We start from the raw sequence: 22,339 nt of genomic DNA, 5'->3' as shown, positions 1-22,339 counted from the left end.
AAGAGACAAAAACAGCAAATGAGTCACAGTTTTATTAGAGTCTGGATTTAAAAGGTCCAGTCCAGGGGAAGGTGGCAGCGCTGAATCCCGGATGCCACCGGCCAGGGCCAGTCTAGCACCAGATCCACTTCACCAAATGAGGACTGGGCCAGTTCCTGGCACAGATGTGTACAGGGCAGGAGCAATGTCCAGCAAGCAGAGGCCCTTCCTGCCGTCAGCCTGGTCCTGCAGGTCCCCTCCTGCTGGCACAGTCAGCCACTGGCCTGTGGTACAGCACTCGGCTTCCACTCTTCTCTGACCTGGGCTCGTAGATTCCTGGGTCTGCCTTCCTCCGCCAGCACTCACGCTGAGAGAAACAGACTAGGAGGTGTGGGAGGCAGAGAAGCTGACACCACCTGCATCCCACAGTTGGGCAAAGGCATTCGGGACAGTGTTGGCCTCTCTAAGAGGCCAAAGAGGACAGGAAAAGAGGGAGGAATAGTGTGGTCAGAGGCTGGCTGTCCTCGGCCAGGTGCACAAGGCGTCCAGGTCCAGCTCGGCAGCTGAGGAGTCAGGGACACGGTGACTTGCTGGCCTCAGGGTTGGGTCTCTCTATTGTGAGCCACTGCATCTTCTGTTGGTGCTGCTGAACAGCATCCTGGACCCGAGCATCCATCATGGCCTCCGTGAGGACCCCATCCTCAGAGGCATACGCCATGGCCTGGTAGGAAAGAGGGCACAGAAGAAGAGGCTGGCTGCTTGCACAGGGAAGCCCCAGCTCCTCAATCTGGACCCAGAGGCCCTAGGCCCTGGCACAATGGGCATTCCTGAGTTTATCAGTGGATTTATATCCCCACTGCTGCTTCTGTTGACTTTGTCAATGACTTTCTAAAATGAAAGCCTGAACAGTTGTTGCTCCTCCACACACAGACAGGCAATTCCCTCAAGCCGGACACAAATGCACCTCAGAAGCCCCTAGCGATTCTGGCTCCATTTTCCAGCTCAGGCAGACACCAGGTCACACAGCCAACTACTCAGGCCAGGTTGTGCAGCTGTGTACCTTACAGGCCTCCTGCGGCTACCAAACGATGTCAGGGTGAGGTTTCTCTAATTAGAGCCAAGTGGTACTCCCTGGCTAACTGCTCCTCTTGGTGTCTATTCATACCGCGTGAGCATGCTCCCTCCGAGGACGGCACTCCAGGACCAGCCAATAGGAATCGGAACTAGTCAAGTAGTACCCTTTATAGACACTATAAAGGACCAGGGCTCGCAGGTGGCTGAGACCACACTTCTGCTGGTTTTCTGCTTGAAGCAGAGCATGTTCCAAAAGGCATCAGCAAAAAAGGTATGGAGAATCCTGAAGACGAGGCCAAGGGATTCTCATAGACACTGCATAAGGAGAAGTAGGGCCTGGGATGCCTGAATACAATGAAGAGAAAACTGCAGGCAGAAAACGTTCCTCCTTGGGCACCAGGACAAACAAACCCTCCAGAAACAGTTCTGCCAAGACTGTCACCTATGAGGAGATGACAAGTGGAGCCATCAGGAACAGATTACCTAGGGTCCACTGTCCTATTAGGATTCACTGGGGAGGAAGACTTGGCCCTAGAACTAGACCACTAACTTTGCGAGGTAGTCGGAAGCCACGGATAATCTTTTCCAGCTCGACCTCACCGAAAGCCAAAAGTAACTGGAGCCCTGGTTGGATGGACAGGGCGGCAGCCCTCTAAGTGACTACATCTTGCCAAGGACCCAGCTGAGGAACGGTAGAGCCTCACGGGCTCATCCACCAGCCAGCCTAGGAACAGGTGAAACACACTGGAACAGACATCAGGGCTCGTGCTGTGGGTATCCTGGGCTTGACCCGGGGTTACAACCAAGCCAAGGCAGGGGTAAACAATGCTATGAAACAGAGCCAAGACTCACAGCCTGCTAGAGACAAGGGCATGGTGCCTCTGCTCTATCTTGCAACTTTTCTGTAAATTCAAAACTATTTTTAAGTTTAACTAGGGCAACGGTGCACCTGTGGTCCTGGCTACTCATGAAGCTAAGGCAGGGTCTCTTGAATGTGATGTTCAAAGCCAGGCTAAACAATGTAGCAAGACCCCAGCTCAAAAACAAGTAAATAGGGGCTCAGCAGTTAAGAGCACTTATGGCTCTGACAGAAGACCTAGGTTCAAGCCCCAGCACCAACACTGGATGGCACACAACCACCTGTAACTCCAGCTCTAGGGAAATCAATACTCGTTTTTGTTTTCAGACAGGGTCTCTCTAAATATAACTCTGGCTGGCTTGGAACTCACTATGTGGACTAAGCTGCAGACCAGCTGCCTGCTTCTGCCTCTGCTGGGATTAAAGGTGTGCCGCCACTCCCAGCCTCATGTCCTCTTCTAGCCTTGTAGGCACCAGGCATTCATGCAGCACATGGATACACACAGACACTCCACATATACACAAAAGGGCAAGGGAAAGGGACACTCCCTAGCAGCTTCCACACTGACATCAAAGCCAGAGGCAGACGGCATAGGAACCTAAAGTCCACCAGGCCTGATGAGCAGGGCTGCCAAGTTCCAGAGCCTGAGACAGAAGTGCTGACAGCTGAGGCCAGCCCAGTCACAGAGCAAAACCTGTCTCAAATAAACAGAACAGAAGCCTGAGCCCAGCCTGGTAGCTCACACCGTGATCCCAATCCTCGGGAGGCCGGGGAAAGAGAGCTGTAAGATCATTCAACGCCAGCCTAGGCTACAGAGTGAGACCACATCTCAACAAACAAGAGGACTCCCTTCACTGCAGAACGACAAACCACAGCCGCTTTCTTACTTTTTATAACACTGGGGATTCAGCCCAGGGCTGAAGACTCGAGGCAGACACTACCACTGAGCTACATCCCAGCTTTCATTTCATTTTTAAACTGCAAGAGGATCTCACTGCATTTCCCAGGCTGATCTTGAACTTGCAATCCTCCTGGCTTAGCTTCCAAAGTACTGAGGTCACAGGTGTGTGCACTCATATATTTTACTTGGCAATGGTTTCTTAAATGTGACATTACAGACAACAAAATGAAAAAAAGGAGATAATCAGACTCCACCAAAATTTAAAAGTTTTGTACACTAAGACAGAGGCAGATGCTTCTCTATGAATTTGCAGCCAATCTGGTCTAAACAGCAAGTTCCAGGCCAACAATCAAAAAATATTACCAACAATTAAAAATAACAACAAAAATAAAATAAAATACTCTACAGAAGAAAACATTTGTAAATCACACATCTGATAAGAGGTTAATATCCACATTTTGGAAGGAGAGGTGTTTCTACAATTCAAGAAAAAACCCACAACTTTAAGACTGAAGGAGAGGGTAGGGTTAAAAGCACTGGATGCTCTGCCAAAGGACCCAGGATCTCAGCACCCACACAGTAACCCAAAACCTCAAATGTAACTCCAATTCCAGGGCCTCTGATGTCCTTTCCTGACTTCTGCAGGCACTATACTCACGTGGTATGCAGGTGTATATGCAAGCAAAAACACACATAAAAAAAAATAAAAGAAAGAAACCAGGCATGGTGCAAGGGCAGGAACTGCGTTATCCTGACATGCATGGAGGATAGCGGCTACAGAACAAAAAAGTGTATTTGTAATGTGAAAGCAACAACAGCACACAGGTGTGTGTGCTATTCTACCTAGGCAGCACCCTGGGTATCCTCCTGTATCTCCCATTCCCAAGAATGGCCTAGATGGACCTGCCTTATCCACTCTGACCAACCACCCAGACAGGACCCTCAGGGAGCATCCCCAACTCTCCCCTCTAAGGTCTTTATTTGGACTGTTGCTACTCTCTGACAATACATTAAGAGAAAGAAGTGAGCTGTCTTGGTGTAAGCTTTGTGAGCCAGGTAGCCTGCTGGATGAGCTCAGTCTATCCCCCCATATTTCTGACATCCTCCTAGGAGATGTATGGGAGATGTATGAGAGATCATCCTTCAGAGAAAGGCATTTCACTGACATGGGGGCACAGAAAGGGTCCCTGGTTCCTTGGAATTCATGTGTGAAACACAAAAGGCTCACTCGTGCTGTCTGCTATATGAAGACCCAGCAAGACCTTAACCTCTATTAACCAGGAAGGAACCCTCTTCAAGATCTGACTGTGCTGACGCTGACCCTTGTACTCTGGCCCCCAGAGCTGTGGGGAGACAGGAGACAGTTTCTTGGTTACCACACTGTGCTAAGCTCCCTGTTCTCCACCCTGGTCACAGAAGGGTGCAGTCTTCGATGGGAGATGTACATTGTAGCAGCTGCGCTAGCCTGTTTACACTAATACCATCCCTGCTGCAGTTAGGCTACGAAGTCCAAACCTAAGTAGGACTGTCCCCCAAAGACACTGCTAAGCTTTAGTGGCCAGGCTGTCACTGGTTACAGACGGTTGGCTCAAGGACATGGTGAAGTTGGCGCAAAGGTTGAAGTGCCCATAGCACACCCATTCCATCAATCCATCAACATGGCTTGACAGCACCAGGGGCTGAAATTCCTAAACTGCCCTGGCCCTGCTATGGGCGTTCCCTGCTGCAGGAACACGGAGCTGCGGCTAGGCAGGTAAGAGAAAAAACAAGGTTTGAGGGAATGACAAGGCTACTGTGGCCTATGTACCTTCACCAACAGCATCCTTGTCTAGTCTAGGAGGGAACATTCCTGCCCCCTCACTTGTCCTAAAAAGCACATATCCTTGCCAGGCAGTAGTGACACACGCCTTTAATTCCAGTACTCGGGAGGCAGAGGCAGGCGAATGGATCTCTAGTTCAAAAGCAAGTTCTGGACTGCTGTGGAAGTTCCAGGACAGCAAGACCCACATAGAGAAACCGTTCTCAGAAATAAAAACAAAACAAAACAAAAAAGGCAGAATCTATACATCTACTGATCTGGAACAAGAACTCAGGACTTGTCTGCAATTGTCTTAACGGCCAACCCAAACAAGCAGTCAGTCCTAGAGACCCTGCACATCTGCTCCAGACCCTGACACTCCCTAAGACTGTGAGAGCTCCAGATCTGGGCCAGCACATGCTCAGCCAGTGAGAGTACAGCCCCATCCTCCCTGAATCTCATCAGCCCTTGAGGTGGTCTTAGTAGCACCAAGGGCCACATGGTTATCCACACTGGGAACATCCTTCAAAATAAAACTCCCTGTGAGGAGATCAGAGTGGGTTTAGTTCCAGGACCCTAACTCACCTGCCAAGCCACAGCAAGCTGAGCAATCTCCCGGCCTGACATCCCCTCCGTCAGCTGGGCGACCTCTGAGCACTTCTTTCCGTAGTCAAACTGGGCCACCTTCAAGCGTCTGGAGAAAAAGTCCCCAAGTGGGCCTGTGCTGCCACAGCTTCTTCACAAAGGGGGCTGGGGAGCAAGGCTGTCCAACATCACCCAATCAGGGTGACATTGTGGCCGTTTTCTGCACAGCCTCGTTGGATGAGGTGAACTCAGCCTTCCCTCCTGACCTACAGGAGAGGCTCAGGTTGGAGCCAGGCAGGTTGACCAATGGGGCTACACTCTCCTAATCTGCCTTCGCGTCTACTCACGAGACCCAAACATACACAGTGCGCAACCACACAGCAGGTATAGTCAAATCTCAGCCAACGATGAAATGCTAACAGAGCAGGCAGATCTCTGGATGAGAACAGTAAGAGCCCTGTCTGTAATCTGAGTTTCCAGCAACAAAATCTGACCAAAAGCTGCAGAAATACACATTAAACTTGCATGCCTGGGCTGAGGCTGGGATTATGAGGCCAGTAGTAGGCAGAGGACCTGGCCAGTACGGAGGGGGATGAGCTCGCAGGAAACAGCACTGCTAAGCCATGTTTTCAGGCAGCAGCAGGGATTCAGGTCAGGATGTGAAGCCCGAATGCCACAGAGTCCGGGACCCAGGAGACAGCTGAAAGCGGAGCGGCCTCTGCTGACAGGAGGTGTGCAAAGTGTGCTAGACACAGCAGCGAGGGCCTTCTCCCCATCCCTGCCCCCAACATGGCTGCAGAGCAGCTTCCAGGAGTGGTAGGGCAGCTTTGCAGCTACACAGAAGAAGGCCAGGTCACCCAGTCAACAGCTGAGGATGCTAACTGCCTACCCCAGACCCGGTAAAGAGACTCAGCAAACTTAGAGGATGCTGCGTTCCCTTGATACCCAGGGGTCAGTGACCCACGCACTTCAAATTAGCTCACGAGAGTAGGCTCCTGACAGACTTGCAGCTGTCCCCAGGTAAAGAGCAATGGGAGGAAGGGTTGAGGGTCCTCATGACAGAACCACCTTTGACAGGACCCATCTACAGAATGACCTCCCACAGATGGCCTAAACCCCAAGAAAATGAAGTGCCCAGATAGGTTCCAGGTCAACAGGGGACCCAGTGGGGTGGACACTTACTGCTTTCCTTCTGTGGCCGGCTTAAGGACAAACTTGTCAAAATACATTCTCACCAGGCGCTCCCGCTCCTCCCGCTGTGGCAGGGCAAAGCAGACCATCTCGTCAATGCGGTCATTGATGGCCCAGTCAAACTGCTCAGGCTGGTTACTGGCCAGGACCAGCATGAACCTACGGCCACAAAGTGCATGCTGAGGGCTTGTCCAATCACAGGTCACCCAGGGGCCTCTGCAGGTAAACTTTATAGATGGATGCAACTTGGCAGCTCTTCCTTTTCTCCTGCCCTTATAGGTCTTGCCTTTCCTTTCTTTTCAAGATGGGATTTGAATCCAGAGATTCTAGAATGCCAGGCGAGTGTTCAAGCACTGATCTACCTCTAGACCGTGGCAGCTTTTTAACTTAGGGAAGCCCAGGAAGACCTGCGATTGAGGTTGCCTAGTATCTCAAGGTTCTGTTGTTGTCCTCAAATCACTTTTCCCCATTGGCCCTGGGCTAGACTACAGCCACAGGAAGTGAGGGGATGGGCACATACTTATCAGAAGGCTGGGCCCTGTCCTGGTAATGAGCTAGCTAAGGACAGGATTAGGGGATTTGGAAGCAAGGAGCCTGTCTGACCATAGGTATCCACCCTGCCACTGGCTTCTGGGCAAAAGTTCAAACTGGGGTCCCTTTCAAGGCCAAGATGCTACCCTAGTCCCAGTAGCCCAGATAAGGACCAAGACTCCATCCTTCTACACATGATACCTGGGATCTGCCCCCAGGAAGAGCAAACACACTCTACCCTCATGCCCTGAAAGCAGGCTTCGGGCATGTTCAGTTAGCGGGAAAGTCTCAGCCCAGGTGCACGTGGACAGCTGATGTCAAGAGGCGTGAGATGACGCTCAAACTGGGGTGGCCTTGTGGACTAACCCAGCAGATGTGATGTTTCATACCCTCTAGGGCCCGTCCTGGTAGGAACATGAAGACACCCCAGACAGTTGCCCATACACTATGTCCTGGGTCCCTGTGAGGACGGAGGCTAACAATGCCCAGAAGTTTCTGCACTTACTTACTACTGTGCTGTCCTGTCCTGTGTAGGAATGCGTTCAGAGTAGCCCTGAGGTCTTCACTTATCTTTTCCTGCAGGAAGAAAGTTCCGCATTAGTCCCCAGCCTAAGGAGCAGTTTTGCACACGGCCAAGGAAAAGTGTCGCAGGAGACACTGTCGGGAGGGAAGATAGGGCAAGGGTTAGACACACAGGCCTAATTTGATAGCCAGAATTTGGATTCCTGTTGTTTAGCATCTCCAAGACTGTTGTTCAATGACAAACTCCTCAAATTTAGGAGGAAAAGCAACTGAGCAGCATCTCAGCTAGCACAGCATGAGGACTTAGACGGTCTGTGCTCTAGGCCACAGTAACCTCTAGGCTGGTCCCCTGCTCGACTGGCTTAGTGCACCCAGCTCTGAACAATTCCCACTGAGAGACAGAGTTCCGGGTACTCACAGTTGCTCGCTTCCTGAGGAAGGCGTCTGCTTCATCCACAAAGAGCAGGAGGCTGTGAACCAGAGGGTGGTCAGGCAAGGGGATGCTGGGATCCTACAAGCCAACACCTGGAAGCTCCCAGAAGCAATAGGAAGGAAGTATAGTGCATTCCCCTGGGAGAAGATACCCCACAGAACACAAGCCTCACCCTGTCAGGGGCTCTTAACATCCTGACCCAAGGGAAACAGAGCTCACAGTTTCAAGAACCCTAATGCTGAGAACCCAGCTGCAGCTCTGATGGGATACGCTAGGCAGAGGAACACTCCTCCTACCCACAGATCTCAGTAGGCCTCACGTCCAGGTAGAATAAGGTAGTTATTCAAGGTAAAATGGCAAAGACCAAAGCCGAGGACACATCAGGGTACGGGGGCAATGCCAGGGGCAGTTATAACCAGCTGTGCCATGTTGCATGAGCCAACAGTCAGAGAGGCCTACATCCACTCCTCTCCCCATCTGAGCTAGCCACTCACCCCCGGCAGCAATCATATCTGCCAGTGTTATTGTACGGGAAGCCTTGGGACCAGATTGACATTTTTTTTCTAATGGAGCCTTCAGAATAAGTACCCACCCCTACATGTCTTCAGAATCTAGAGGTTACCCATGGCCTCCCACACAGTATCAAGGACAAGACAGTGGGGAGACAGCAGGGTACTTGTTAGATACCTGGTGGGCCCCTAGTGGGAACCTGTGTATGTGGGGGTTGTATGCTCACCCTCGTCGGCTAGTGCTTGCCCAGTCGAAGACCTTGTGCATGGCGGTCACACCCTCCCGCCCCATGGGGGCCACGTCCCCGCCTGTCATGATGGCGTAGTCCATGCCTGAATGCAGTGCGAGTTTCTGGGCAAGGAGGGTGGGGAAACAGAGCAGATGTTCCCTCCCAGACTCGCAGGCCCACAGCTCCATCAGCCAATCCTGCCCAGCAGCACCCAGTCCCACCACAGTCACAGCCAGATATTTTTACCTTGGCAAACAGGGTTTTGCCAGTCCCTGGTGGACCATACATCAGAACGTTTCTATACAGGCTTTTGTTCTTCTTGGTATTTCTTGTTGCGATGGCAATATCTCGTACCCGTGCCTCCAGGCTAGGCTGCCAGAGAAAGATGAGGTTTGGGGACCTGGTCTCCCAGCCTACGGACAGCCTTAGCAAGTGGAAGGACCACAGGTATTCTAGTGCAGCTTAGTCACTGTGGACACTGGACTGGCCTATGAAATATCTGAATATGGTACAGTAACTCGTATTTCAGGACCCCAAAGCCACAAGCATAAGGATCACAAACACACTGGTCAAGCTTTGCCATCCCTTCCCTGGGCCCACAAGGCTTTCCAAACCACAGCCGCCACAGTGACTTACACTGAGGATGACACCCTCCAGTGCGTCCTGGGGTCTGCTGAACAGTCGCCTGCTGACCTGTAGGGGAAACCAACCGTCACAGCTGGCAGGACAGCCACCATGAAGACTGCACCCAAGAGCTCAAGATTAGCTACTCAGTATCAAAGCTGGAGCAACAGTATCTACTGCGGGGCCTGGTGATTATCCTCTCTTTACTATAGGTTTTTATCTTCCCACCTACTTATACTGAGACGTCAGAGAGGGCAGAGAACAGTTAAGCCTAAGGGAGGGAGCTAGACACTACTCTCCCACCTCTGACGTGAACAGCTAAAGCAGACCAGGAGCAGTCATAGAATCAGATAACACTGATTCAACAGGCCCCATAGGTACAGCACAGTCATGAGAAAACACCCATGCCAGCAGGAAAGAGAAAGCAGAAACGTTGTCAGGTAAAAGGGGAGGACAAGGAAATGTGCACACTTGTTTGTGACACAGGAAGAAACCTGGCAAGGATATGGAACCTTATTGTGGCCATACCTGAATGGGATGCCTCAGTGCCTCCAGCACTGAGATGCGGGACGTCTCCCTCACCAGGGAGGGCTTTCCCAAGCGGGCCTCAATGTACCGACCAGCAACAGCAGTAGCGTTCTTGGCAGAATAGACTCCAACAGCCAGTAGTGTCAATCCAGCCACCTGGAACGGAAGAGCCGCACCTCTGCCCCACAGTTCATCCTGTGCCCAAGAGCAGCTAAGATCTTACCGTAGCCTATGCTGGACCCTGGTTGGACCCCAACCCTACACTACAGTTAGTCAATGCTCACTTGCATACTTCAGGGGACAGCAAAAGTATGTCACTGGGACTGTCCATCAGAGCAAGGTTGTAAGAACGTGGGACATGGTGGGGCGTAGCGGGATATGGCTGGATACTCCCTAACAGTCTTTCTTGCCTTCTACGATTCTTACCATTGAAAAAGTTAAACTTTATTCTTAGAAAACTAACCACAAACCATGAGTTCCTTTTACGTGGTAATATACTGGCAGACCGAGCAGCTCCACGAAGAGGGGGCATCTCCCAGACTGGCCTGTGGTTTACTGGTGACTTCCTGTCTAGCATTCCTAAGACCTTAGGTTCTACCCCCCAGCATCCCGAATAATAAAATAATGTGCTTTCAACATTCCCCTTAGCGGGTCATCCTCTGCACCTAGCATGAAGACATCCGTGACCTGAAGATGTTTCAGGCCACCTCCTGCCTCACAGACCACCTCCTGTCTCACAGAATTGGCTGGGAACACACTATCAAAAATGGCATGGTGGCCGGGCGATGGTGGCGCACGCCTTTAATCCCAGCACTCGGGAGGCAGAGGTAGGCGGATCTCTGTGAGTTCGAGACCAGCCTGGTCTACAGAGCTAGTTCCAGGACAGGCTCCAAAGCCACAGAGAAACCCTGTCTCGAAAAACCAAAAAAAAAAAAAAAAAAAAAAATGGCATGGTGACAACACCTTTAATCCCAGCATTCAGGAGGGAGAGACAGGTGGATCTGTGAGTTTGAGGACTGCCTGGTCTACATAGCAAGTTTCAGGACAGCCAATCCTACAAAAATCAGAGCTACATAATAGAGAGATCGGTTAAAAAAAAAAAAAAGATTAAAAAAACTTACCAGCACCTTCTCCCAAGGACACTGGGAAGTAAAAGTGAATTCTGGCCCTTTTCTACATCTATTCCTGGATTAGAAGTCTGAAGCCTTGGGGCTAGAGCGGTTAAGAGCATTTGCTGCTCTTCCAGAGGACCGGTGTTCAATTCCCAGCACCCACATGGAAGCCCACAACTGTCTGCAGTTCCAGTTCGAGGGGATCGGACAACCTCACAGCAGTGCACATAAATAAATAAACAAAGAAGCCTGAAGGTCTGCTGCCACTGCCAGGACAGGAGGGGTTTGTCCCTCCAAGAATTATGTGTTAGGTGCTTAGTCTCAAACAATGCTGCAGAGTTTGCGAAACCTTCAACAGTAGGGCCTGGTAGAAGCCATTAGGTGGCCCTATTCAGACTTTCCAACACCAGATGTCAACCATGGCTACTATGGAGGCCCAAAGACGGCAAAGGTCAGCGAGTTTTGGGACTTCTTTTTAGTTCGAGATTATTATGCTTCTAATTCAAACAAAGGTCCAACCTAGTTGTAAATCAGAGTTCTGCTCTCTCAAGGCTATTATCAACAGGTGTGGCTATTTGCCAGACCCCATGCTCCTGAAATAAGGAAGTAGTTGGTTCCTACCTAAAACAAAAGTCTAAGGATCCAACTAAGTTCTTGTTCCCTTTACGGAAATAACTGGGATTCCACCCAGGAGTGGTTTGTCCACAGAGTGTTTGGTCTAGGGCTGAGTCTAGGGCCTCAGTAATGAATGGACCCCATGACTTTCAATTTGTATATTAATGCAGCCCTTTTGTTCTGCTCCTACCTTTTGAAATCAGGGGTACTTTAAGCAGTTGGAAATTAAACGCGGATGAATTTTAAGTACACACAGAAATTCCCTCCCGATACTATCCTATGTGTTTCTGCGTTTTATTATTTTTGTTCGCGATTTCGTATTCCTTGCTGTATTTCTAGATTCCCATGCCTCCACTCTGGAAGAAAGGTAATCTTGGCGAGGCTGGCTCTGACAGGGTACCTTGCGAGAGCAACATCAAATGGATTAAGACAAGACTGAATTGTCTGAAATGCCTTAAGTCCACATACTCTGTCATGTCTCACTATAGTTCTCAAAGACAGCTGTAGCTCATGTGCCTCATCTGTGCTGAGTATATCTCCAAATACTAGATGTCTTCATAGCCAGCAGGAAACAGGGCTGAACTTTACAGGGAAGCCCCCAGAGACTGTGCCGCAGAACCGCCCACTAGGCTCTCCCATAGGGAACTACAGTAGCACATACCGTGGCTGTCACTTTGTCCCAGTCTGTCACAAAGGTACGGAATCCTTCACCAAACAAGGTGCCAGCTGTCCTGCATGAAAGGGAAAAGTCACATGACTTTCACCAGTAACTTCCTAGCGTGACCTGGGACAGCAGGTCCTGGGCTCTGGCCGCATCCTTACCTGATGGACTCCAAGATGGTCTGTCGGTGTTCAGCAGCCTTGAGGCGAATCTGTTCCCGGATGATGTCTGCATTCTCTCGATCAGCCTTGGCCCGTGCTCGGGCCTCAGCTTCTACCCGTAGCATCTCATTCTTATGTCGCAACTCCATCTCTCGCTCTACAGTGGCTGCCCCAGGGAAAGGCAAAGACAGTGATCTTCAGCTCATACTGTGCCTGCCTCTGCCCACATTACTGACATGCACACACAGGCCTAGATATTGCATGGACCAGAAGCAGCAGTGTCACAGTGAACAACCCATACTGCAGAGCAAGGATCCCTGAAATAGCCTGGACCACCTTAGGATGACATATTTTAATAACAAACAAAAATGTGGATAATAAGCCGGGCGATGGTGGCGCACGCCTTTAATCCCAGCACTCGGGAGGCAGAGGTAGGCGGATCTCTGTGAGTTCGAGACCAGCCTGGTCTACAGAGCTAGTTCCAGGACAGGCTCCAAAGCCACAGAGAAACCCTGTCTCGAAAAACCAAAAAAAAAAAAAAAAAAAAAAATGTGGATAATCACAAGAAAAACCAACTCATACTGACATTTAACCAAAATACCAGAAATGGCATGAGATGCAACAATGTATGCCGTTTCTGTCAGCAATAAGAACCAAACACCAAACACTAAGACACTATCACAATGACACCAACAAATTGCCTCAAACCCTTCCTGACAGACTCCTGGAGACAGGAAATGCTCCTGCAGGTTGGCCTAATGAATGAAGCTCTAACACAGGAGCTAAGGCCAGGCAAAGTTTCTATCTAAATCAACGCGTCCCAGAACTTTCTGCTCAGGGGCGAGGCTACAGATGAAGCTTCTGCTGAGAGTTAGCTCTTTGTAACCATGGCACCCAGCACAAAGCCCTTAGCTGAGGTCCCAGTGACTCAGTGAGTGTGCAGCTGTTTCCTAAGGACTAAGATGCCCAACAAAGCCACCCATCCTTGGTGACCACCTACCTCGACGCATGGCCTCCTGCTTCTGCACAGACTCCTCCTGTTTCCTTAAATTCTCTTCATTCAGAAGTTGCTGGGAGAAGGCACAGAACAGGTAAAAGCTCTTGAAAATCAGAAAAACAAACCAAAACCAAGCCTACAGACTGGAGCTGCTGAGTCAGGAATGTGTCAGCCCACCGGAGGAGACCCAACTGTCTTGGGGCTCCAGCTGGTACACTCCCGTGCAAGCACATCTACTGTTGGCCCAGGGCATGCACACATTAAGGGACTGGCTTCAGAGCTGCCCCACTTGCTGGGGCAGAAGCAGCCCTTCATAGCAGCTTCAGTAATGCGGTTCCAAGACCCTCAGGGCCTGCATCTCTGCTCTATAGAATTCTGATCTTTGCCTACTGAGAGTAACAGCTATAATGCCCCAGCAAACAAACATGAACACAAGACCAAGGCTGATGAGCTCCCTATGACAGGGAGCCAGCATGGAGCAAAGGAGGCCTATCCAGGTTTTGAATTACCCAGGGACCTTGTCCTCCACTATTTACTGACCTTGCTAGCTAGACAGGTGTCCATCTAGCAAGAACCCTCAAGAGTAACTGAAAAACCCAACTCTGTCGTGGAAGCATAAGAAATTCTGTGCATGGGCTTGTGCATGTGCTTGAACATGCCTGCAAACATGTCAACATGTAGAGTGTGTCTGCATTCAGATGTGTGTCTGGGCGTGTTCATTGTGCACACAGGCCCGTAAGTATACACATGCCAGGGCCTACCAATGCCACACTTGCACTCTCGCCCATGAGCTCAGCTGCGTGTCCCCTGGTTACTGCACGGGCAGCACAGCTCTCAGGTGTGCCCCGCTCACCTGCTCTCAGGTGTGCCCCGCTCACCTGCTCTCAGGTGTGCCCCGCTCACCTGCTCTCAGGTGTGCCCCGCTCACCTGCTCTCAGGTGTGCCCCGCTCACCTGCTCTCAGGTGTGCCCCGCTCACCTGCTCTCAGGTGTGCCCCGCTTACCTGCTGTTTCAGCTGGTCGTCATAGCGCTGTCGAGCCAGCTTATCCTGGTACTGGGCCCTCTAGGGAAAAAGACGGAAGGAAAGACACACTGTGGCTGGAGAAGCTTCCAGAAGGATCAGAGATGACCTGGACCCACCCTGGAGTGGCTGCTGAGTAAGCCACAGGTGAGCTGCCACCTTCCGCAAACATGCAGGTGCAGGATGGCTCTGTACCAAGGAGTCTATGTTTAGGGGTTGTTTTTGTTTATTTTTTGCTCTTATTTCAACTCTCTCCAAGGACACTTCTCCTGTAGGTAATAGACCCCTCATTTGGGGTTGGCGACAGGACCTCCTGTCTGTTTTGCATTCTATTGAAGACCCTAAATTGTTACCAAAACCGGACAAGTGTGTTTTTCTGAGTGGAGACATTACGTGACTGAGACTATTACTGGGAACCTACCAGGCCTCCCTCAAAGACTCTCTGCCTACTTTGGAGGCCAAGGAGCACTGAAGTTTCCCGGGCAGCAGAGACGCGAGAGCCTCTGAAGCAAAACGAGGAGCGGTAAGGAAGGCTTTGCAGTCTTTAGGAAAAGAAACCTTTTCCCACAAAAGCTTAGTGAAAGTCAGACCTTGGACCCCTTTAACCAGATCGCAGACTCGGCCACAACCCACAGACCAGAGCCCTCACGCTCAGCTTCCATCCAGCGACTTTAGAGGGGCAGGAAGAGGACGCTGCCGGGATGGATAGGCGAGAAAGGTGTGCTTCTTACCGCGGTCAGAACCCTGAAGTCATCGCGGCTCATGTACCTCAGCTTGGCTACATTCACCTTCCCCATGCTTCTGTTTTTGTTTATTTTTACAATTGTGGTCCAGGTCCTAGTACAACTGCCACCCTCAGCTGGTCAGAGCGGCATCTCAATGTCCCATCCCCACTCCTGTACCCCTGGCAGAAGCGGCTGCCTGTGCACTTACAGCCTGGTGCTGCCGGGTCTCTTCACTCAGAGTTTTCCTTCTTTCCTCGGCTTGCACGCGGATCTGTTCACTCTTCAGTTGCTCTACAGCGGCTTCATATTCCTGCAGAACACAGTCGTACCCTGTAAGGCTCACACTGCCCACAGCCTGCAGATCACAGGCGTACCTCTATAAGGCTCACACTGCCCACAGCCTGCAGATCACAGGTGTACCCTGTAAGGCTCACACTGCCCACAGCCTGCAGATCACAGGTGTACCTCTATAAGGCTCACACTGCCCACAGCCTGCAGATCACAGGTGTACCTCTATAAGGCTCACACTGCCCACAGCCTGCAGATCACAGGTGTACCCTGTAAGGCTCACACTGCCCACAGCCTGCAGATCACAGGTGTACCCTGTAAGGCTCACACTGCCCACAGCCTGCAGATCACAGGTGTACCCTGTAAGGCTCACACTGCCCACAGTCTGCAGAACACAGGTGTACCCTGTAAGGCTCACACTGCCCACAGCCTGCAGAACACAGGCATACCCTGTAAGGCTCACACTGTCCACAGCCCACTCCACGGTGCTACAGACTACAAGATGGCAGCATCAAAGGCCATGCCAACTGGTCTATGCAACAGGCTGAGATAAGGCAGAAGACAACTTTAAATCATAGTCTGGACAGATACTCATCCCCTCAGTGGGCTCATAGCTCTCCGCACACGGACGAGACCAGGCAGGCAGAGATCAGGATGCTACTCCTTTGCCCTGAGCTCATATCACAAGTGTACTGTATTAGCAGACAAGGACTAAGGATGGAGCCTGCTCCATGCTCACTGAAAACTCTGACGAGGTTCTTCTTTTAGGTTTTGTTGTTTGTTTTTCAAGTCAGGGTTTCTGTGTATCCCAGATTGTACTGGAACTCAGCTACCCACCTCCCTTTGCCACCTAAGTGCTGGGATTAAAGGGTGTACACATCCAGCTTCTAGAGGTTCTTCCGAGTGCAGAGTAATGAAGTGAAAATTAGGTGTGGTGGACATACCTGAAATTTTAGCATTTAAGAGGTGTAAAGCTTGCCTTTAATCCCAGCACTCAGGAGGCAGACAGGAGGAGCTCTTGAGTTCAAGGCCAGCCTGGTCTAGAGGATTGAGACCAGAGCAGCCAGGGCTACACATAGAAACCCTATCTTTAAAAACAAAAATAAAACAAACAAACAAAAAACCTGTCTCAAAACAAACGACAAAAACATAAAACAAGAATTTCAAGAAAGATCCCCTGCCTTCAAGAAGTCAAGACACCCTCACCTACGCCTTCCCTTGTAGCACCTCTGCCACAGTCACAGCCGTATACTCAGCAACCTGTTCTTTTTTTTTTTTTTGGTTTTTCGAGACAGGGTTTCTCTGTAGCTTTGGTGCCGGTCCTGGAACTAGCTCTTGTAGACCAGGCTGATCTCGAACTCACAGAGATCCACCTGCCTCTGCCTCCCGAGTGCTGGGATTAAAGGCGTGCACCACCACCGCCGGCTCAGCGTCCTGTTCTTACTTCCCCCAGTTCCCTCAAATGGAGGACACATCCATAGGTCATCTGTGAACTGGTTCTCACACCCTCATGGCACCAGCCCACAACTCACCTTGAGTTTAGATTGCTGTTCCAGCTGCAGTGTCTGCTCCTGCATCTGCGCAAGACTCAGTGCCTCCTTGGCATGACCTGTAGGAGCGTAGGAGAGAGGGTGTTAGTCTACTAACAGTAGGCACATCCGTGTGGCCCAAAACAGACCTCTCTCTCATGCCAAGGGCTTTCCGAGAAACAACACTCAATCCTGAATCATTTCCAGGCTCCTACAATGACCTCTCCCTTCAAAGCTACTGCTTTGGGTATGCAGCTCAGTTGTTAAGAGTTTGTCCAGGTTAAACAAAGCCCCAGGTTGGACCCCTAACATCACACAAAGTCAGGTGTAATGTGCATGCCTGTCATCCTAATATTCTGAGGGTGGAAGCCAGAGGATCAGGAGTCCAAAGTCACCCTCAGCTGCGTTGTGAGTTTGAGTTAGCCTGGATTACATGAAACTTTGTAGAAGTGATGGAGATGAGACAGTAAGAGCTTGGTGAAAGCTCAGGCCCCATCCTCAGGGGATCCTCACACTGCCGAGAACACCATCAGAAAGACCACGGCACAATCATCCACGATGGGGTTGTGGAGCAATAACAAGCCAGGCATTTTCCAATCAGGGAAGCAGAGCTCTGGCTGGTGTCCATATCTGTATTCATTAATGATATTAAAGAAATATGCATGCAGAAAAGGATGAGTAAGGATCAGATAGCAGACAACACACCTAGGTTATGTCTTCTGTGTTCTGTGTGTCAGATGGCACTGATGTTTGTCAATACTTAAGATACAGTAGGAAAAGCTTTACTTCTAGTACACTCTAAAGAGGTTTAAGCATCAGGTCTCCAAACCTTCCTTGATAGTTTTCTCTTACCAATACCTCATTGTGAAATTTTCTAACACAGAAACCATGGGAATGATGATCACTCAAACTCACAGAGATCCGCCTGCCTCTGCCTCCCAAGTGCTGGGATTAAAGTGCTGGCTGTTTATATTTCTGAAGTCTTCAAGGGCAGCTACAACCTCTGCATGTTACTTTTGATAACAAGCACGCCATTAACCAGAGCTTAACATGGGTATCTGGAGGGAACACGGCCTAGACGGGTACCACGGTAAGAATATTTCACAGGTTTAGATGTCCACGGCAAATGTCTTGGTATCTGGGATCAATTCACAAAGCACAGAGTTTGGCATGAACTCCACCAGTGGGTAGCAGTGTCAGAGCTTCCAAGGACCTTCCAAGACCACCTCCTCCTAGACTCTCTGGTTTTCAGTGACCAGGATGGAAGACGAAAGAACTCACACCTGAAGAGAGACAGCAGCAAGGCACAGTCTACCCTACTTCAAGTTGTAAGCTTTGAAGCCAAGAGTTGAGCAGACCACGGGAACCCCTGAGACTCTGACAGGAAAGGGCTGGGGAGAGCAATACTCCTTGGGGCCTCATCTCAGCAAAGTAGACAGGTATGGGAATGTCACAGTCCAATAAACCTGGGACCAAATTCCAGCTCCTGTTCATTCTTCATGTGACTTTGGCAAGCTCAGCTAAGGTCTCTATTTTCATGTGAAATGAGACAGAACAGGTAAGTTCTCAGCACAAGTTTAGGGCCCACCTGAGACTACCCTACAAGAAGAGGACTCTGATGGGGCATGGAGAACCCACAGGAGGTGCTGCTGACCCAGAAAAGAGAGCTCTGTTAAGGCAGAGTAGAGGCCGAGGCACTGGACCCAGGCAGGGGTGAATGTCCTGGGCCAGAGCTTCAGGACTGCAGTGTGGGCACCTAGATAGCAACAGATATGCAAGAGTAGCCGGGATGCAGAGAAGGACGATAACTCAGTAACAGACTGTAGGAATGGGACTAATAGCCGAGATTCAAGTCTGAAATTCTAGGTGTGCCTAAAGAGTGACCCTCCCCCAGCCCAGGAGTCTCCAAGAAAAAGTGTCCCCTACATAACTCTGTAACAGGACATTGGGTCATCTGTCAGGTCTGTTAACACTGGAAATGCCTTGAAAACCATCCACCTTCCCTCATTTCAACCCAATCACTGAGAATACCTAGCAAACATAACTGATTATTACCTCTGCTAAGTCAAAAGAGATGATCCTGGTCCCAAATCTGAAGGCTTTGAATGTCTCTATGGGGATTTGAGTCAGCAGGGCTCCGAGACCACTGCCCAAGACTTGACAGGATCTCACTGTGTACCCTGGATGGCCTGGAACTCACTATATAGACCAGCCCAGCCTCAAACTCAGAGTTCTGTCTGCCTCTGCCTCTCAAATGTTGGTGTAGCCCCACAAGAACAGAGAATTGACTCACCAAGTGCCAGACCCTCTCTGAGAGGCTCTGCATATTGTACCTATTTAAATTAGGGTTTCCTGAGAGAATCTTTAAAAAAACAGAACCCATTCATAAACACAAAACTGAAGCCGGGCGAAGGTGGCGCACGCCTTTAATCCCAGCACTCGGGAGGCAGAGGCAGGCGGCTCTCTGTGATCTGTGAGTTCCAGACCTGCCTGGTCTACAGAGCTAGTTCCAGGACAGGCTCCAAAGCCACAGAGAAACCCTGTCTCGAAAAACAAAAACAAAACAAAACAAACAAACAAAAAAAAAACAAATAAACACAAAACTGAGACCCACAGCATCCTTCCTTCAATCAGTATTTATTCAACACCTCCTACACTTCAGGTTTTGCTTTGTTTTTAATTTTATGTGTTTGAGTGCTTGCTTGAATGTATGTATGTGCACCAGGAACGTGCCTGTTACCCTCAGGAGCCGGAAGAGGTCCTTGGGTCCCCCGAAACTGGGTTAAAGAAGACTGTAAGCTGCCGTATGCACGCCAAGAACTGAACACAGGTCCACTGCAAGAGCAACAAGTGCTCTTAGTCATTGAACTGTTTCTCTAGCCCCCATTTCAGGCTCTTAAAAAGATTTCAAATAGCTGGGTGCTGGTGGCGCAAACTCAGGAGGCAAAGAGGCAGGCGGATCTCTGAGTTCCAGGCCAGTCTGGTAGAGAGAGAGCTCCAGGTCAGAGCTGTTACACAGAGAAACCCTGTCTCAGAAAAACAAACAAACAAACAAACAAACAAACAAAAAAACAACTAGCTGGACAGCAGCGGCACAGGCCTTTGATACCAGCACTCGGGATGCAGAGGCAGGCGGACCTCTGAGTTCCAGGCAAGCCTGGTCTACAGAGACTGAACAGCCGAGGGCTACACAGCGCTCAGGAGATAGCGGCAGGTGGATCTACCAGCCTGATCTACGTGAGTTCCAGCCAGGGACAACAGTCTTTTAAAAACAAACAAACAAAAACCCTTATATTACATTTTGGCACGAACTGTCAACATCAAAACAGACTGGATATTTGCGGGGAAACACTGGCTCCGAGGGTACTTTTACAGGTACCCTCCCGTCACGTTCCACAGTGGAGTGCTATTATCCAACAATCAATGCAGACTCTACTGTCTTTTGGCTAAAACCAAATGCCTTTCAAAAATGCTCCCTTTATTAAGTGGGTGATTACAACCAATTACAGCACGGATCACCTAACCTGGTCATGCCTTTTTGGCCTGCACCCACGTGGAGGTAGCAAGAGAGCCCAGTAGTAACCAAGACCAGCACTGGCACACGCAACTCGAGCCTCTCGAAAAGCCTTTCTAAAACGGCCTCTTCTGCCGCGTTGACAGCTACCAAGTGCAAGAGGGTGACAGAACCTGGATCTCCTGAAATGCAGGATAGCTACGGCCATGTGACTACCAGGCCGTTCGGGTCACCTGCAAAGCAGGGCTGCAGACAGAACACTTCGCTGCTGAGACACCAAGAGGACCAAACTCGCTGAAACAACTGGCGCCTCCGAGACGAACCTCCCAAGCCCAGCCCGCGCACTCACGCGAATGCTCCAACTCGCGCGCCGCTTTGGCCGCACGCTCCAGGCCCGTGGGGTCGAAGTTGCTCCATTTGTCCTTGGGCGATTGCCGGTCTCCGGCACCGCGGTCGCCGCCACCCTCCGCCCCGGGCTGCGCGGGCGGCAGAGGCAGCGGAGGCCCCGTGCCTTCGCCCTTTGGGCCCTTGATGCCAAAGAGCCACGACATGGTCCACAAGCGCAGCCCGCCCTCGGGGGTCCGCTCCGGACTCGAGCGTGACTCGCGCGGGGATCCTGGCAGGCACCACGCGCCGCGGATCGACGAAGTGCGCAGGCGCGACACACCCCTCTGCCTTCCCGGCGACGGAAACTCGCGAGGGCCAAAGCGCTCTCCGCCATCGGATTGGCGGCTGCGACAGGGACGCAATTGGCGTCGGTGGCGCGATTTGTCCAACTGTCTAAGGAGGCGGAACTGGAGGGAGCTCTTGGACCAAGCAAATCGGAACGAAGTTTCTAGGTGGGTGTGCCTTCGTCCTAGAAAACGCCCTCTTCTAGCCAAGGTGCTATGGGTCTGTCGTTATCGGCATTTATGGAGACGTCCCAGCCGTAGTGGCCTCAGATCAGAAACACACTGGACCACGCCACTCAGGGTGGGAACTCCTGCTATGAGTCCAGACACAGAGAACACCTGAAGGAGATGGAGATGCCGGGGTTCCCGGAGCTGACTTCTTCCAGACTTGAGATGCCTCAGGGCATGGCAGCCAAGGGCGAGGTAACCGGCGTGAGGTCACAAGCCCGAAGGTTGAGGGAAAAGGTGGCCACGGGCCCTTGCTGTGACCCCACGCTTTACCGAAGCCCGAGTCTTGCAGGTCTGTGGCTGCTTTGAGCCTCTCCAATCCGGTAAGAGAGATGGGTCCTGCACCAGACTTCTGCTTCTGTGCTTAAGGCGGTGTCGTGGCAACCCGTGCGACCACTTCGCGTGATGCTTTGCAGTACAAGCCAGAAAGCCTAGCAGACCCTTGGGTTCTGGTCGTTTGCCCTTTGAGTGCTTCTTGAGAACCTGCTAAGCCGCCTTCCTGCTCTGGACTCGGACTGGCTACCTTTGGGTAGGAGGAAGTTAGCATGAACAGAGGGCAGTTGTCACTGAAGAAAGTCACCATATTCTCCAAAGTCAGTGTCTTAGTCCCAGCTTTCTGTGATAAAACTGGTTGCATGCACGGAAGTGTATGGACTGATTTCTCCACTTAGAAGACAATTGTAACTGAGTGAGAACAGTAGAAAAATTTAAATTTTTAAAATTTATTTGTTTATTTTTGGTTTTTTGAGACAAGGTTTCTTTGTGTAATTCTGACTGTCCTGGAACTTGCTCTGAAGACCAGACTGGGCTTGAACTCAGAGATCTGCCTGCCTCTGCCTCCTAAATGCTGGGATTAAAAGCAGAAGACCAGACTGGGCTCGAACTCAGAAATCTGCCTGCCTCTGCCTCCTAAATGCTGGGATTAAAGGCATAGGCCGCCGCCACCACCCATATGAAGTTTTAAAATTCTAAGATTATTCTGCCTGTAAACCTTGTTCCCCAACAAAACCAAATGAGTGTCCCAGCAACAATCAGACATCACTCAGTGACCAT

General features: G+C 50.7%; 1 protein-coding gene across 1 annotated transcript; it reads right to left on the bottom strand.

The window, feature by feature from the left end:
• Window positions 1-14: 14 nt before the first annotated feature.
• On the bottom strand, window positions 15-21,029 carry LOC121448283 (ATPase family AAA domain-containing protein 3). The gene is made up of 16 exons (XM_041652170.1): window positions 20,737-21,029; window positions 16,877-16,953; window positions 15,265-15,366; window positions 14,314-14,373; window positions 13,314-13,383; window positions 12,314-12,479; window positions 12,153-12,222; window positions 9,765-9,920; window positions 9,249-9,305; window positions 8,859-8,984; window positions 8,610-8,734; window positions 7,859-7,910; window positions 7,424-7,494; window positions 6,379-6,546; window positions 5,197-5,305; window positions 15-700 (listed from the first exon to the last, which is right to left on the bottom strand). The coding sequence occupies exons 1-16, from the start codon at window positions 20,936-20,938 to the stop codon at window positions 551-553; spliced, it is 1,761 nt and encodes a 586-aa protein (XP_041508104.1). The 5' UTR covers window positions 20,939-21,029; the 3' UTR covers window positions 15-550.
• Window positions 21,030-22,339: the final 1,310 nt, after the last annotated feature.

This window comes from Microtus oregoni, unplaced genomic scaffold (assembly GCF_018167655.1).
Source record: "Microtus oregoni isolate MIOR12 unplaced genomic scaffold, Mior012 000005F_ref0000423, whole genome shotgun sequence".
NCBI classification, from domain to species: Eukaryota; Metazoa; Chordata; class Mammalia; order Rodentia; family Cricetidae; genus Microtus; species Microtus oregoni.
Note: the sequence above shows the minus strand (reverse complement) of the source record. Positions and strands in the feature narration are given on the sequence as shown.